This window comes from Ricinus communis, chromosome 8 (assembly GCF_019578655.1).
Source record: "Ricinus communis isolate WT05 ecotype wild-type chromosome 8, ASM1957865v1, whole genome shotgun sequence".
Lineage (NCBI taxonomy): Eukaryota > Viridiplantae > Streptophyta > Magnoliopsida > Malpighiales > Euphorbiaceae > Ricinus > Ricinus communis.
The window spans coordinates 5,781,268-5,798,233 of NC_063263.1; the positions used below are offsets into that span (position 1 = coordinate 5,781,268).

Below are 16,966 nucleotides of genomic sequence, written 5' to 3' on the forward strand. Positions count from 1 at the left end.
TATGAGTTTTTAATTACCTATAAAATCGTGTAGCTAGGGCCTCCATGGATAAACATCTGCCATATCAAAGAATTATAGCAAATAGAAAAATAAAGCCTGCGTGAAGGAATGAAAACCCCGCCTCCTGCTGCTGTTATCAGATTGCCTCCGGGATATCGGTTTCAACCTTCTGTGGAAGAGCTAATCAATGTGTTTCTTCGGAAGAAACTGAATGGGGAGACTCTACCTCATGATACTGTGTTTGAGGTTGATCTTTATGGAGACAAAGAGCCTTGGATGATCTTCAACAAAGATTTACAGCAAACTTTTTATGTTTTTACACATTTGAAGAACATCAGTGGCTCGAGGATCAAAAGAACTGCTGGTTGTGGGACTTGGGAGGGTCAAAAAACGGATGGGGTTAGAGATAGCATGGGTCAGCTTATTGGGTTCCAAAAATTGTTGTCTTTTGAAGTTGCGGAAGCTCACAGTTCTATAGCTAGAGGCAATGGACGATGGATCATGCACGAGTTTTCCATTAGAAGGGATGACAAGTATGTGCTTTGTAGAGTTAGAAACAAAGAGTTGGATAAAGCAAAACCAATGGCATCTCTTGAAGTTGACGAATCGCAGGAGGTTCATGCAAGAAAATGCGGCCAAGGAGATGATGATGAAAATCATTCAAGGAAAAGACTTCGGGAAGGTGAATTTGGCGGCTCGAACCTATGTTTTCCAGTGGTCGTCTGCCAAGGCACTGCGTATCAAGGGTTTGATTGTCGGCCACTCAGTCTACAGAGAGGAAACAATCCACAGCAGTCACAGACTAACACCGAGAATGTTTATTATGATGATGATGTTTCCTGCAGGGGGGCTGATGAAGGCACTGTCAAACAAGAATTTGATCGTCAAACGATAGAGGGAGGAAACAATGATTTACATACCAACACTAATAATGTTCATGGAAGCAATAATTTACAACATTCAAATACCAACACTAGTAATGTTCATGAGGAATCTGCGACTTTAGAAACTTGGTTGAAGGAACTTGATACTGTTTTGGATTCATCAGAGACATTAAAAACTATTGAATAGCAAATGCTTTACTCAGTAATAATTTTAGGGTTTCTTTAAGTAGCTCTATAGTGTATATTAAGAGTCATGTTATAGAGATTTTCTTTACCTAGCAAAATATAGTTTCACAAGCTTTGTTCTATTATTTTTTTATATACTGGTAAGGATGATGACAGTTGAAAATGGTAAATTTGGCATTTTTTTGGAGTTCTAACATTTTGAATGCCATGGAAACTCTATATTATTGCTTGGTAGATTTAAATTACAATGAAATATCCATTCCTGAAATGGGTCCTGACATTACATGTGTTTGGTTAGCTAGAACACTGAATAGAAGGTAGAGATCTCTATTTTAAGTGATTGAAAATTGGTTTTGCAGGGAACAGATAGAAGTGCTTTTCATATCTAAGGAATTTCATATATTATACTTGCTGACAGTGGTGCATTTGAGGGCCCGTTAATGGTAATATGCTTTTGGTAAATTTTGCTCTTTGAGATTCTAATCCGATTGCTATGTTCTGTGAGATAGTGTGATTTTCCATATCTCAAAATTTTGATTTGAGATGACTGATATTCCTTTCTGTGTTCTAAGCAATGGTTGAGCAAAAAAAGAATCGATTATAAGGAAATTGAACATAAAAGGGCACAGACAGAATACAACACAACAGCCATCAGTGAAGAAGTTGCCTCTGAAGTTGGGGTAAATTTCACAGACAATCCCTCGTATTTGGGCATAATATCAGGGCTGTCCCTAAGTTTCAATTTATATCAATAAACTCTCTTAATTGTGATTTGAGTATAAAAAACTCCCTACCCTCCAAATAACATGTATAAAATTAATTTATATACAAACCAAGAATATTCAAACGCATGACTTTCATTTTAAAAAATAAAAAAGAGACATAATTAATTAAATAAAAATAAAAATAACTAAAAGAAATAAGAATACTAAAATCAAAATCAACCCCTTTTATTTTCTTTCACTTTCTTAGAATCCAAAGACCCTAAATTCAAACAAAATCCAAAATTGAAAATGAAAAAAGAACTATTGTGCACATACTTACAATTTGTAGATTTCTATAAATTGTTGTGCACATACCACAAAAGTGTGGAATAGCTTAATATTTAAGAAACAATTCTCAAAAGTTATGTAGATCCAGTTCTTATGGAGTGCTTGCTACAGGTTGTCATGGCAATGCGTACCAAAGGTGGCAATGAGGCTGTGTTTCAGTCTCTGCATCGTCTCGTGAGTTGTATAAAAACAGGGTGCAAGAGAGCACCGTTGTTGATCGACTTGCTTCTTTGTTTTGCCGAGTGTGCAATTGTTGAAGCCCACCCTTCTAAAACTGAACCATCCGCACATAATGTAGATGGACCATCGGTTCCACTAGATGCTCATGAAAACTTTATACTCGCAGAAACAGAAAGCATGCTAATTGTGTTGGATGCATTCTCAGATGGGAGCAGCTTCATCTGTTTATAGTGCGGCAGGAGCAACTTCATATTTTTTTAAGAAAAAAATTCAATTTAGGATTTTGTTTGAATTTAAGGTGTTTGGATTCTAAGAAAGTGAAAGAAAATAAAAGAGAAAGTAGTTTGTTTTTTATTTTAATATTTTTTTTTATTTCTTTTAGTTTTGTTATTTTATTTAACTAATTTATTTATTTTTGCTTCTTAATTTCTTAAAATAAATGCAATGTGTTTGAATATTATTAGTTTGTTCCGTTTGTGTTTTAAACGGTAGGAATGTTTTTTGATATCTAAATCATAATTAAGAGAGTTTATTGATATAATTTAAAAAATTTAAAGACGACTGTAATATTATATCTAAATTCGAGAAACCATACGTGCAATTTACCCTTGAAGTTAGGCATGATCCATAAACTTAGCGAGTAAAGATCAAGGATATCACGAGTAAATAATTATAATAAAATTTTCTTTTATCCTTTCATAAGATTAAATGAATTTTAGACTGTGAAATAAGACTGATTATTTTTTATATTTACCATATGATAATATATGTAATGATTTGAACCGAATATTTCTAACTTTTAAAAATTGGAATGAATTTAAATACAAGTTGTTTTAAGTAAACTCAGTTAGGCTTAATTTTTTTAAGATTTTAATTTCAAAAATAATTAAAAATAAAAATTCATTTTTAGTAAATAGAATAGAATAATATTCTGACTAGATTTATATTTAAAACATAATTTATCTGTACATCATTATAAATTTATAAAAAAGAAATTCTCAAATAGTTTAACAATTTTATTAAAAGGAAATTAAGAATAATTTCTAACATGGAGTTTAACGTTTATTTTAATTATTAGCTGGCCAACCAATCTTTTGTACTACTCCTAAGGAATACATGAATCTTCATTTGCTCTTGCTAAAATTTCATTGAACTAAATAAAGTGCTAAATTATGAAATCCAAAGTCCTAAAAAGTATCAAAGAAAAATCAATACAGCATAAGAAATTATTCCAATATGGTGCACAATAACCAAAGGAACAAACAATATCGCAATACCAAGGGTTATACATGCGTCAAAAACCCATTAAATTCAAAAAAGGAAAAATAATAAATATGCCTATGGTTTCTATTTTTTTATTAAAAATACAGTGTAAATTGTTAGTTTTTTTAAAAAGATAATTAAAAAATAACCGAAAAATAATTACACTGTATTTTAAAAAATAATGATATTTAAAAAAAATTATATAATAAAAATAATATTTTTTATTGATCTTAAAATATTTCTCTTTAAAGCCCAAAATATAACCAACAACAACCAATAAAAAATCTTAGCTATTTTCTGACTATAAAACTTGTGACAGAACATATTCATCTTCTTCTCCAATAATAGCTCGAGCGATAGATGAAGCCAGAGACCACTGACGCTTTTCTTCTGAAGCACCATAACTCTATTGCATTTTCAGTCCTCGAACCTCAACATTAAAAGCACATTGTTTTCATCATTGAAGCACAAAGACTTGAGGAACTCAAATAGTGGAGGTAGCCCGGCGCTTCATCAAGGGCCTGGCCAATGTGCATCCCACCCAGCAATGGTGAAGTTAAGCAACCAGTCACGGGCAGCTCACTAAGGCAACCGCTTAAGACTCTTCAATGTAACCGGTATTGTATTCATATTTTCTGAAAAAATATAATTTAATTCAATATACAATTTTTTACTGTTATATGGTTTTTTTGATTTATTTTTTATTTTTTTAATAACAGATTAACAATTTTTCTGATTTTATTGTTTACTTTATTTTTCAAATTTAATTTTTTAAAATCAATTTCGATTGATTAAATCAACTTTATAACTCTTGTAATAGTGGTTATTTCATCAATTATAGCTTTAAATCAATTAAAATATGAGAATAATTTATTTTTAGAAGACATATGTTTTCTAATGAAATCAACAAGAAATTTTTGTCATGTAAATATATATATTTTTTTAATCTTTTCAATACTTAGATCATTTTATTAACAAGTAAATGCCTTTTTAAAAAAAAAAAAGAAAATTTTCATATTATGATGTCTTTTTAATATGTTATTTTTTAGTTTAATATTTTTATAACATATAACAAAATTTGTAAGTTTGTTCTTTATTTTTTTTTAGATTTGATATTCTTATATCAACTTGGATCCAGTAATCAGTTTTTAAATTTCTATAAATATGTTAATTCTATTAGTTTAGTATATAATTCATAAAAATAAATAAATTTTTTTAAAAAAATAAAATAATATTATGAGATTTATATTTTTATTTTAAAATTTATCTTTCTTTTTAATTTCTTTTGAATATTCACAGTTATTTTCTAATGTAATGTTGCATAAATTAATTTGTTATTATTGGATTTTTTTATTTTTTTATTTTGAAGATTTTTATTATAAGAAAGAAAGTTGATATTTTTAAATAATTTTATAAATTTAATACTTTTCAAAATAAATTTTAAAATATTATATAATTAGTACTATTCTGATATTTGTGAAATTTTCCCTATCCTTGACCTAAGAGACAACAATGGGCTTTCCTTTTCCAAGATGTGTATCGATATCACCTTCAGCAGACAGATAGTAATGGGAGAAGAGTTTAACTTTTGCAAAGTGGGTCCCACTACCCACGTGGCCCCTTCGTGCCGCCAAAATAGAAAATAAACCGGACCAAACAACAGTATTCCCAACGACACACAAACAGCCACAAAAACAGTCCTAAAAGTCAATCCTCTAAGAGAAAAAAAAAACTCAGAAGAAAAACAATGCTTTCTTCTCCTTCTTCTTCTTCTTCTTCTTCTTCTTCTTCATCATCGTGTAAGTTACCGAATAATCTAATCGGTTATCTGTTATCATTGAAATTGAAGTATAACAGCTGTGATTCAATGGAAAATTCTCGAATGTTGTTAAAAGATTACGCGACGCGTGAATTGAATGCGTTTCTTTGGATTTCTCTGATTACTATAACTGCTCTTATGCTCGATAAAGTTTTTAAATTATTTAGATTATGGTCTAAAGCTCGAGCAATTGCCGGACCTCCTTGTTCTTCCTTTTTCGGTCATAATAACTTCGGTTCCCGAGGTAATTTCCTCGGTAAGTCAAAATTTACCGCTTCTTGATTTTACTGTTTCAGAATAATTAGGTTTTCAATTTTGATGTGTTTTGGTTTTGATTCTTTGTTCTAGAAAATGAGCTATATTGAAACAGTGAGCGGCAAATAATAGTAATATCAGACCCTGTTTGGATTGACTGAATAGAATCCATTTGAATTGGATTGAATTCTTGCATGTATTTTTGGATAGTGATGTTGAAACTTAATTTAATGATGTAATTGGATTTGTTGTCAGAGCTATTGTCAGAGCTACACGATAAATATGGATCTGTTCTCAAGTTGTGGTTAGGGCCTACTCAGCTTCTAGTATCTATAAAAGATCCAGTGCTTATCCAAGATATGCTCTTAAAGGCTGAGGATAAATTGCCTTTTACTGGGAAGGCTTTTCGTTTAGCCTTTGGACGATCCAATCTTTTCTTTTGCTCCTATGACCAGGTCTAAACTTTTCCTTACTTCCATTAGAAATTATTTATATATATATATATATATATAGATATTTACCAATTGCTTTTCTTTTCATTCTAAAGGTTTAATATTGATGAGTTTATTGTAACAAGTGGCTTTGTTAATTGGTTAATTTGTCAAATGAGAACCTTTCAATTAGGTTGGAATTTAATTGTTCTGTGAGATGTGAATTACATGTTAAATTTGATAGTTTTATTTGTGTCACCTTGTGCTGTGAAGTTCTTAATCTTTTTTTAATATTGTCACTTTTCTTTGTTCAAACATGGAGAAACTTGTTGTGCAATAGTTACAAGAGTGAAAAGGGTTTAGAATATCTTGTTCAAGAGAAAGAGCACAAAGAAATAGAAGCATGAACATATATGGTTAAGCTTCATACTATGAGAGCATAATTTCCTACAAAAAAGAACTGAAGTCATGCCTTTTGTCTATCTTCCTCCCCCGGCCCTACTTAAGTTTTAATGAGATGTGGAGCTAACCAACAAAACTTTGTAGCCAAAGGGTCATTCAGTTAAAGATGTTCGGAGGTTTAGATATATTGCTCTTTCAAAGTGGAACTCCCACTTGCCAATAGCGTGGAACAAAGATTTATATATATTGTATATATATTACTCTTATACTTGCATCACACCATCACCTAGTCACCAGGCTTTACCATCAAATCATCTAGTTTTAGAGAAACTGGTCACTATTAGATACTTTTTTTGTTTATAATTGGAACAGAAAAAAAGAAGAAGATCTTTTTCATTTTAGATTATTTGTTGATAGTAGGATTGCTTTTCACTTTTGGATTCATGTTGAAATAAAAAGAGATCAGAATTGTGCTTGCACAAGCAAGAACCATGACCTTTTTTTCTTTTTCTTTTTTTGGTTACATAACTTCTGACATTTTGTCTTCACAAAGTGCTATTAGAGCATTCAAATAATTAGTCATCTTGAGAAATTTATCGATGTGTACGAATGAGCACAGGAAGATTCAAAAGCGTTCATTATTCTATTTTCTTAGTTTGACTATGAGAAGGTTATATGTCCCTGCAATATTTTTCATTGTTTCTTTTGTCATATGCAGGCACAAAAGAGAAGAGAATCATTAGCATTGCAATTGAATGAAAAACTGCTTCCAAAAGCAGAAATAATTCCCAAGCACACCATAGATTGTATCACACAAAGAATAGACGAGGGTATGATCAAAGGAGGTATTGATTGTAAATTGATTTCTCAACATATGGCTTTTACCGTTTTGGGTACTACACTCTTTGGAGGTGAATTTTTGGCATGGTCTAAGGCAACTTCTTATGAGGAGCTTCTAATGGAAATTGCTAAAGATGCTTCCTTTTGGGCCTCATATAGGGTTACTCCCATCTGGGAACAGGGATTTTGGAGGTATCAGTCTTTGTGTACGAAGTTGAAATTTTTAACTCAGGATATTCTTCAACAGTGCAGAAAAAACTGCAAGCTTTTTAGCCGTGTGGATCAGAACCTCAATAATGAAGCTGTGAAATATGGAATGAGAGCTGCATCTAGCGTACCTCTTTCTGGTGTGGTGATGCAAGATAAGTTTTCCCAAAGGGATCTTGATGGCCATATTAATGCAAGAGAAGAGCCATGTGGAAATATTATGGGCATGATGTTTCATGGATGCATAGCAACTGCGAGTTTGCTGGGTAATATCTTGGACAGGCTTGTTACAAATCCAGAGATACAGGATAAGGTAGCGGCCGCTGCTCCCTTTAACTGTGAACATTTGTGCGGGTTCAATGTTGAACCTTGATTCTGACCTCTTATTACTATTTTTAATTTTCTTTAAAATAATTTGTTATGTACAAGGGCTTGTTACAATTTCTTCTTTCTCAAATTTTTGGCATGAGGCTGACAGATTTTTTTTCGAGTATTATCATACTTTTTCTTACCATTGACCTCTTCCGTACTGTAATTGTTGCATAATTACTGCTTCACGCATTTTAGTTATCTGCTACCTGGTTTGTTGGTAAGGCATTACGCATTGATGGAATTGATTATTCAAGCTTCCTTTCCTTAGTTTTTGTCATGATTTAATCGTTATATGCAATTTTTTGAAGCATAACTGGATTTCTTTTTTCAAATTATTCATCTGCATTGGTAGTTCGCTTCTTTATGTGCTGATATGATAAATAAATAATTTGTTAACTCTAATGCAATAGGTGTTAATTCGAGCTATGATGTATTTTCTTTTGGGGAATGTGAAATCAATCAATAATGCCTTTCTAGGTATTGAAGGTGTATGTTTTAGTTCAATCATAAATTTGAATCTGAATGCCTACAGATATACTCGGAGATTATTATGGTGAGGCAAGGTTCAACAAAGGATGTCCAAAATGTTGATGAGATGCCCCTGTTACTGGCAACTATTTATGAATCAGCCCGCCTTCTGCCAGCAGGACCTTTGCTACAGAGATGCTCTTTGAGAGAGGGTAAGGCATTACTTATTTATTTGCCAAGGATTTGATGGCAACAGGGGATACCCATCCTTTTATCTGTAGCTTTCTTTAGACATTTAGGTTATCCAGTGTCTGCATTTTACTTGGTTTAACCATTATCACTGTGTTGTATCTTGGTTAGAATACCCAATGCAGCTTTTTTCGTTTTAATACCTGATTGTTCAATGACTTTGCTCATTGTTGCTGATGTCCTCATGATATTTGGGATATTCGTCTTCAAAATTTTGTTAGTATTCAGACACGTGCTCATGGTTTATAGAGAAAAATGGCGGTGTGGAAGGACTTTATGCAATTAATTGTTGGTTGAGTAAGAAATAGTGCCTTTAGCTTATGGTGTTCATGTGTTGAGTGAAGTTTGTTGGCGATCATTTATGTCCAAAGAGGAGCACATGGGAAAGCAATTGATTCTTGGGCTTATGTCACTGGATTTTGTTATTTGTGTCAATCTTTTATTATATAGTCTTATGTTATATGTTGCTAATGAGTGAAACCCAGATCATACTTTAGATATGCTAGTTACCAGCTTAGCTTTATCAATCACTTGCAATCTGTTACTACCCCTTTCCCTATTGCCCTTCTGGTATAGTGTTTATTTGTATTGTATTAGTCATTGACCTCTTTTTCTCTCTTACTGCTAGATTTGAGACTCAAAAATGGTGTAACTATACCAGCCGGATCAGTCCTTGTGGTACCTGTGCATCTGCTCCAGATGGATGATGCCAGTTGGGGAAGTGATGCTTGCAAATTTAATCCATATCGGTTTTTGTCAAAAGACAAAAAGGTTTCTGATTCAGTGGAGGATTCATCATTTACAGGTTCTTCTTTTATGCGTTTTCTCAATCTCACATGAATTAATAGTTTCATCCGATCTGAATTTTATCATCCAAGATATTTAATGTTAGTCACAGTTACTAACTCCCAATGTGTCTTGACCTCACCGATTTGCTTCTTCTTTTTTTTCATCATATCTTATTGACATGCCTTTTAGTTCAATTAATTCACACTCTCACATTCAGTATAAACTGTAGCAAGTTCAGGAGTAGAGAAACCAATGCTTGGATTGTTAAGTTTAATATAACATTACTTAACTAGCTTCACGATTAACCAATATCTGCTTATAGTCTCCTCAGAGGTTGCAGAAGATGCTGTTGACCCAGGTCAGAGCTCATACATTTTGAATGATCCAAATGAAAATGCTGCATTTCTTCCGTTTGGTTCTGGTGTACGTGCATGTGTGGGTCAAAAATTTGTAATCCAAGGAGTTGCCATTTTGCTTGCTTCATTGCTTGAACGCTACGAGGTTTGTTTGCTGGACTATTATTTCTTTTCACCTTTCATTTTTCGAATTGAAAAAAATTTCTCTATAACAATATGTTGATGCTTATTATCATGACTGCTTTTGCAATTAGTCTTCCTTAGAAGGTTTCCATGGGTTGGTGGTTAGGATATAATAGTTAAAAGGGCCATGACACTTGCCCACCTCCAAACCCAGTTGGAGAAAAGTTCTAATAAATTCCTGAGCTTCTCTAAATTGGAAATATCAATTAGTGATTGATAAAAATTACAACTTCTTTTGATCAAAATCTTCGTTCAGAATGCGGAGATTTGATTTTTTTTTAATACAAAATCACAGGTAAGGCTTCAACCGCTGTCAGAAAACTATCCGCAATCAACTAATCAGGAAATAGTCTTTGTGAAGAGAAGCAGTTGACAGAATGAAATGTTTATGTCAATGCTTCATCAAATTATTGTTGTATAACCAACCAGACATCTTTTCTTTTTTTTTTTAACCCCTCTTTTTATCTTTCTTCAAAATTGATGGGGAGTCCTTTCCTGTTTTGCTCATTAGCTTGCCAAAGGGGGCGAGGATGATGCATGAGTTGTATTTAATTGCTCATGCTGTTTTTTCCTCTTCCTGTTTTTTAAAATGGCCCAAGTGCTGTCTTAAATGCCATGACAATCGGTTTGGTTTTGAAGCAATTCTGGGCCTATATTTGCTGCTGAGCCCTAGTGGTTTTCTTCCCCATCCTCTCAAGTTAGATATGTATTTTCTTTTATTTCTCTATAGTTCTCTCCTTTGAACTTTTTGTTTTTTTTTTTTTGTTTTTTTTTTTTCTCTCTCTCTGAGAGAGAGATTATGTTGTATCTTGATACTTAATACAAATAATGTGCAACAACCTTTTCATCTTTGATTTAATGAACAAATAAATGGTGTGTGTTTCTCTAGTCTTTATGCATATTGGTGGGGCACTACAAATGAATCTTTCACTTGCCTATTTTCTTTTAATAATCTTTCCTGTAGTTTAATTCTTTTCTAAATTTCATTTGTCATCCTTGAATTTTATTCTCTCGTGTTCTCATGTTGGGCTGACCTGAGCATGATACCAAGTCGGCGTTTTGAAACTAACAGAGCAAATTAAACAATTTGGTTCTTTCAGAATCAAAATGAAAGTTGCAGCAGGTATGGATTCGGACCGAAATGATTATCTGGTTCTTTCAAAATGAAAGGGTTGGAATTGCAGCAAATATGGATGGCATCAGACCGAAATGAATGATGAAACTAATTGCTCATAGGATTAGTATCAAACTCATCCATAATAATATAATTTTATTTTTAATTAAATATTTAATTTTAATTTTAATTTTAATTTTTAATATAATTTTTTAAAGATAAAAATATAAAATATTAACATGGGTTAACATATGTCACAACCCCATCCGTGGGCCCGTGACCGGCACTAGGGAATGGGTAAGCTTAAGGCCACCGAAACCCGTAGTAAGCCTGACACTCACTGATTTAAACAAATCTCATCTCAAATTAATATTATTAAAACCACAAATTATCTTAATAGCTACACTTTACAAAAATTACTTCGGTCTACCAGAAAAACTAGACGAGACCCGAAGCTCAGAAATTTACAACTGATACATCTACTATTACTACTGCGGAGAATCTAAGATTTACCAATTTACATACCAAATCAAATACATCACCCGATGATGAAGGAGTTCTTGAATAAGAGTCATGGAGAACTAGCGATCACGAATCCGAAAAAACATAAATGGAGACCGGTCTAGAGTGAGTTAAAATCAAATAATCTAGGGACTATTGCTTCTTCTCAGAAAACATAGATTATTCAAATCATACTATAATCATACCCTACTATTTCCTTCACATAAAATATTAATCATTCGAATCAAAATATCAACCATGCACGTAAATACAAATCACATTATAATCAAATACCATAATAAATAAATAAATAAAAATATATATTTACTTTTACGGGACGAGTGGCTCGGTAGAACCCTAAACCCCAAATTCTAGTAGCCTTTCGGCTCTCTTAATCCAACAGTCCGGCCGAGAGCAAGCTCGATCGGGGTCCTTACCTCCGTGAACACTTGAATTCCAAATAAGAGAGCATTGCTCGATCGGGGACCTTAACTCCTAATCAATCGAACTCAGAGCAAGCTCGATCGGGCAAACAAATCCATAATAACCTTATATCCATGATCATTACCGGCATGTTCTACAAGCCACATTTCCCAATTCGCAATCATCACATATAATAAATATCATTATCTGATGAACTCAACCAACACATATCGAAATAAAGATTAAAGATTTAAGGTAAAACAACGTGCAATTTGTGAGGGGAAAAATAATAACGCTTATCTTATTATAACATACTAATAATAATATTTATATTATTTCAAATATTAATAATCAAGTGAAATCATTTATCTTGCGATACTAATAATCATATTATGCATGAACTTTCAAAATAGCATATTAAATCGGACTTAGCAATAGTGCAATGATTAAATGACTTTAACTCGACGGGCGACCTCCTAGCTCGCTCCGGTGCCTCGGTAGGAGCGAGCCAGACAGATCATCTAATCACGGAAAACAATTTATCAAAATAAAACAATCGATCTTTAATCCTAGGTCTAGACTCCTAGATCTCGACTCGGGAGAATTCTACAGAAAATTGAGAACCTCCCTGCAACACGAACACTACCCCGTAAAACGGGTCCGGGACTGCCGGAAAAACACTCCAAATATCCAACAATTTAAACAACGGGAGTCGGGTCCCCAAACTTCACTATTTCCCGACTCCGCCACACAGCACAAAATATGACTATGGCAGGCCAACTGACAGACAATTATTTATAACTCACAAAAATCATCAAATACTCAATATAAACCATTAGACACAATTAAACCAAGAATTCCAAAATTAACGGGCCAAGATAATTACCGAGACGCTCGGTCGACTCGCCTCCAGCCGCCGGAGTCCGATCGACGATCCGAACACACCATCGGACTCACAACGACGCGCTGATGACGATCCCCACTTTCGATTTTCTGATCTGACACCCGACCATTCGGAGATATTTGCGAACGATCACGGCCGTCGATTCGCAAACGAAGCTCGATCGCCACGAAACCAGTGCCATCGCTAAGCTTGAGATTAGGAGAGTCGGGATACGTCCTCCGATCGTCCATCCTCCGCCGGAGCTCGCTGGAAAAGCCCAAAACGCTGCCTCCACTTCACGGAACTCTCTCCTCCGGCCACCAAAACTGACGCTACCGCTAAAAGGAACCTCTCTCCAAGGGGAGCCGATCGCCACCAAGATCGGTAGGAAGGCCGGAAGCGGCCGCCAATCCGCCGCCCGCACGCTCCGTCGGCCGGCCTCACGCCCGACGGCGCCACCGACGCGCCGCCTTCCTCCCTTCTTCTTGACCATCGCCTCTCTCTCTCTCCTCCTTTCTTCTTCCCCGATTTCTTTCCTTTCAATATCGACGTTTGACCCCTGAACTTTTCTTTATTGCAATTTGGTCCCTCAACTTCCTTAATTACTTACAATTTCATCCTGCAGAATTCCAATTTGACCCCCAAACTTCTTTTTAGCCTTTCAATTAAGCCCTTAACTATTTAATTTGGGTCAAAACCGAATTATTGAAAATACACAATTACAAAAATACCCCTGACCGACATATTTATTTACGAAAATACCAAACTCACAAATTTCCATTAAAACCCCATAAAAATAACATTATACTTTTAATCCTTATTCCAAAATAATCCTCCAATTAAATCCTACACACAATTAAATTAAATAATCAATTTCCAACTCAAAATTTAATACTACTAATCAATTATAATACCAATTTTCTCAAAATTCTTTTATAAAAACATCCCTTACAATTTCTATCATAATTTTCCAATATATAATTTTATTTATATAAATATGCATTTGGGAAAATTTGAATAACCAAAATATAATCATTTCTCAAATAGTTTACTTGAATAAAAATAAGGCTAAAATTAACTTAAATAAAAACTCACTATTAAATATATATTAAAAAAAAATTCCGGGTGTTACAACATAAGTCATGATAGATGATGTAAAACTTCGTAGCTAACTAATCAAATGACATAAAGATTTAAGTATCTGGAAACACCGATAATGATTAAGTTGAATGGTTAATATATACAAAGCCATCATGTATAAATTTTAAATTTATAATGAACATAAAATAATAGAGAATTGCACTTTTAATTTTTAAATAATTAAATATTTTATTTTTATTCTTCATTGTAATTATTAAATTTTAATGTATAAATTTAGTATTTATGATATTAAATTACATTAGAAAATTATATCTCCATCAAAATCTGAAAATATAAATAAAAATTTAAATTATTTTAATTAAGAAAATCCAAGGATATTAAATATATGGATAAAAATTTATATCAATTAAATAATATTAATTTTTTAAAATTAAAAATAACTAAAATTTGATAATAATTTAATTTTAATAAATTTAATATTTAATAATAAATTTAAAATTAAATTATATTTTTAAAATTAAGCCAGTTAATTAAGAGAAGAAAAAAAGAGTGATGGAAGGAGGTAATAGATAACTGAAATAACGTTAAGGATACTAATTCATTGTTAAAAATCAAAATATTCCCGAATCATTATTACTTTCATCATGCGTCTTACGCGAGAAGATGGGCATCCATGCTAAGTCTTAAAGGATGATTGACCCCACATCTGACCGCTCCAACCTCACTAAGCAAAGGATATACCAAAGGTAACCCAACCCAAAGCCGTTGATCGACACGTGTTCACACGCGTCAAAATCTACGCGCACTCGTCGACAAGAATAAAAGCCGAAACAGTTCTTCTTTTCTCGAAAACAAAAGCCAGTTCTTAACAACGAGAAATGTATAAAAGGCTATGAAACACCAAACTCTGTTTCATCTCACCATATTAATTATTTCATTGTTAATAATCGGAGGACATTCCCACATTTGCAGCGACAGAATGGCGACAGTTCAAGGTGGAGTCCACGATTCTCCTCAAGGCACCGCAAATAACGCCGAGATCGACGGCATCGCTCGTTTCGCCGTCGATGAGCACAACAAGAAAGAGGTTTCAACTTTTCTTAAAATTCCAATAGAGGTCTTTTTCAAATTGATGTTCTTAATTATTATTTCTTGATGTGCAGAACGCGATGGTGGAATTTGGGAGAGTGTTGAAAGCGAAAGAGCAAGTTGTGGCTGGGACTTTGCATCATCTCACTATTGAAGCTATTGAGGCTGGGAAGAAGAAGATTTATGAAGCTAAAGTATGGGTCAAGCCATGGCTTAATTTTAAAGAACTGCAAGAATTCAAACACGCCACTGATGTTGCTGATACCACTGCTAGTCATCCCTCTTTCACCTCGTCTGATCTCGGTGTCAAGAGAGGTTCATTTCTTCATTTATTTGTACTTTGCTTTGTCAGGAATTTTAAAGTGTTTGTTTGGATAGAGATGGTGAGACTGGGTTTTTGTCTTGTGGAGTAGAGGGGCATGGTGCTGAATGGAAAGAAGTGGCAGCACATGATCCAGTCGTGCAAGATGCAGCGACTCATGCTGTCAACACTATTCAACAGAGGTCTAATTCTTTGTTCCCATATCAACTTCAAGAGATTGTTCATGCCAAGGCTCAGGTAACCGACTCGCTCCCTTCTTCAGGTTAAAATCTTAGAATTCGGTATATGATGTTGTTCATTGTGATGTTTTGGGATGTACAATTCAACTGAATGGAAACAGAACTGTCTCTGAATTTTTTCTAAATTTAGGGGGATTGTGAAATTCTATCCTGTTACAAGAATTCTGATTGAATCAGTTTAATTCTCACTGCGATGCTTAAAATCACCATTATGTATAGTTTTCTTGAAGAATATGAGTTTGGAATGTGAATCTTGAATTCTTGGCAATATCAGGTCACTTCTGTGGTGGCATGATTCAGTTTCTTTCAAAATGCCTTGCTTTCTTAGTTGAAAGAATTGAAAATCTTTCCAAACATGAAAAATTGACTGGAATGTGAGTGGCAACTTAGCATTAACATTCATAAATTCCGTTCCAGTTTCAAAGAGAACCAAAAAGGTTCTGTTAGCCTTATAGAATTCACAAGTTCAACACAAGTGTTTCATTTATTCTTGGGAGTATTATGTTAAATGGCGAGTGTCATTCAGTAGGCGTTTTTTTTCTAAACATGCTTAATCAACCCCATTACTACAAATTTTGACATATGAGAGATGAGATTGAGACAACCCTGTCTGTTGCAGGCAAGAAAATAACCACCCATTAAACTGTCCTCTCACACACACCCTTCTATTCTTTGGCAACCATAAGAATAAGCTGCTCTATTTGATGAACTAATAATGAGTGTGTTAAATTGTGAACAGGTGGTGGATGATTTTGCAAAATTTGACATGATTCTCAAAGTGAAGAGGGGAACAAGTGAAGAGAAGTTCAAGGTTGAGGTGCACAAAAACAATGAAGGCACCTTCCTTCTCAACCAGATGGAGCCACATACCTAACTGCTCAATTTACTCACAACGTTAATGGATTTGTATGTCCTTTCACTTGCTTCAACTATTGTAATCTATGAATGCTTTACTTTTTTAGTGTGTTTTGCCCTTTTATTATGGAAATGAAACCTCGTGTTTTTACAATATGATGATGGTATTTGACCACTTCACTCTACTAGTCTACCATCAATTTTATAATGTTATAGGGCAGTAAGTTTAATTGGGTTTTTTTTTTTTTTTTTTTTCTATTAATAGGCTATGATAAATATGTCTGATATGAGACTGGCGGACACTGTCTTTTAACTGATTTATAAATAAGACAATTGAAATACATAATCAAAAAAACTCCATTGGCTATTCTCACCACCACAGCCACTGTCGCTGCTGTCATTGTCAGCTCGCTATCACCATAAACGACAGCAGGAGCAACAACATCAGCATCAGTAACACAATCGAGAAGATTAGTAACCCGCCTCCACTGCTCACCATCTCC

General features: G+C 33.7%; 3 protein-coding genes across 4 annotated transcripts; all 3 read left to right on the forward strand.

The window, feature by feature from the left end:
* The first annotated feature begins 107 nt into the window (after positions 1–107).
* On the forward strand, positions 108–1,071 carry LOC8277201 (NAC domain-containing protein 41). The gene has a single exon (XM_002525503.2). The coding sequence runs from the start codon at positions 109–111 to the stop codon at positions 1,069–1,071; it is 963 nt and encodes a 320-aa protein (XP_002525549.2). The 5' UTR covers position 108.
* A 4,145-nt stretch (positions 1,072–5,216) lies between these two features.
* Positions 5,217–10,824, forward strand: LOC8276309 (cytochrome P450 4X1). Of its 2 annotated transcripts, none has more exons than XM_015723262.3 (7): positions 5,217–5,628; positions 5,895–6,094; positions 7,191–7,832; positions 8,424–8,571; positions 9,237–9,413; positions 9,720–9,898; positions 10,232–10,824. In XM_015723262.3, the coding sequence occupies exons 1-7, from the start codon at positions 5,313–5,315 to the stop codon at positions 10,307–10,309; spliced, it is 1,740 nt and encodes a 579-aa protein (XP_015578748.2). In that variant the 5' UTR covers positions 5,217–5,312; the 3' UTR covers positions 10,310–10,824. The 2 variants fall into 2 exon arrangements, with proteins under 2 accessions (XP_015578748.2, XP_015578747.2); XM_015723261.3 differs by having other exon boundaries at positions 5,221–5,640.
* Positions 10,825–14,858: 4,034 nt separating this feature from the next.
* LOC8276310 (cysteine proteinase inhibitor 12) lies at positions 14,859–16,638 on the forward strand. Its single transcript, NM_001323744.1, has 4 exons — positions 14,859–15,045; positions 15,122–15,362; positions 15,461–15,606; positions 16,348–16,638. The coding sequence occupies exons 1-4, from the start codon at positions 14,938–14,940 to the stop codon at positions 16,480–16,482; spliced, it is 630 nt and encodes a 209-aa protein (NP_001310673.1). The 5' UTR covers positions 14,859–14,937; the 3' UTR covers positions 16,483–16,638.
* The last annotated feature ends 328 nt before the right edge of the window (positions 16,639–16,966 follow it).

Bases quoted from the DNA above. Each gene is read 5' to 3' on its own strand.
- LOC8277201 (XM_002525503.2), top strand. From the start codon at position 109: ATGAAAACCCCGCCTCCTGCTGCTGTTATCAGATTGCCTCCGGGATAT.
- LOC8276309 (XM_015723261.3), top strand. From the start codon at position 5,313: ATGCTTTCTTCTCCTTCTTCTTCTTCTTCTTCTTCTTCTTCTTCATCA. The intron at 7,833-8,423 runs GTAGCGGCCGCT...GAATGCCTACAG, and splicing joins ATCCAGAGATACAGGATAAG to ATATACTCGGAGATTATTAT. The intron at 9,414-9,719 runs GTTCTTCTTTTA...ATCTGCTTATAG, and splicing joins GGAGGATTCATCATTTACAG to TCTCCTCAGAGGTTGCAGAA.
- LOC8276310 (NM_001323744.1), top strand. From the start codon at position 14,938: ATGGCGACAGTTCAAGGTGGAGTCCACGATTCTCCTCAAGGCACCGCA. The intron at 15,363-15,460 runs GTTCATTTCTTC...CTTGTGGAGTAG, and splicing joins TGATCTCGGTGTCAAGAGAG to AGGGGCATGGTGCTGAATGG. The intron at 15,607-16,347 runs GTAACCGACTCG...AATTGTGAACAG, and splicing joins TTGTTCATGCCAAGGCTCAG to GTGGTGGATGATTTTGCAAA.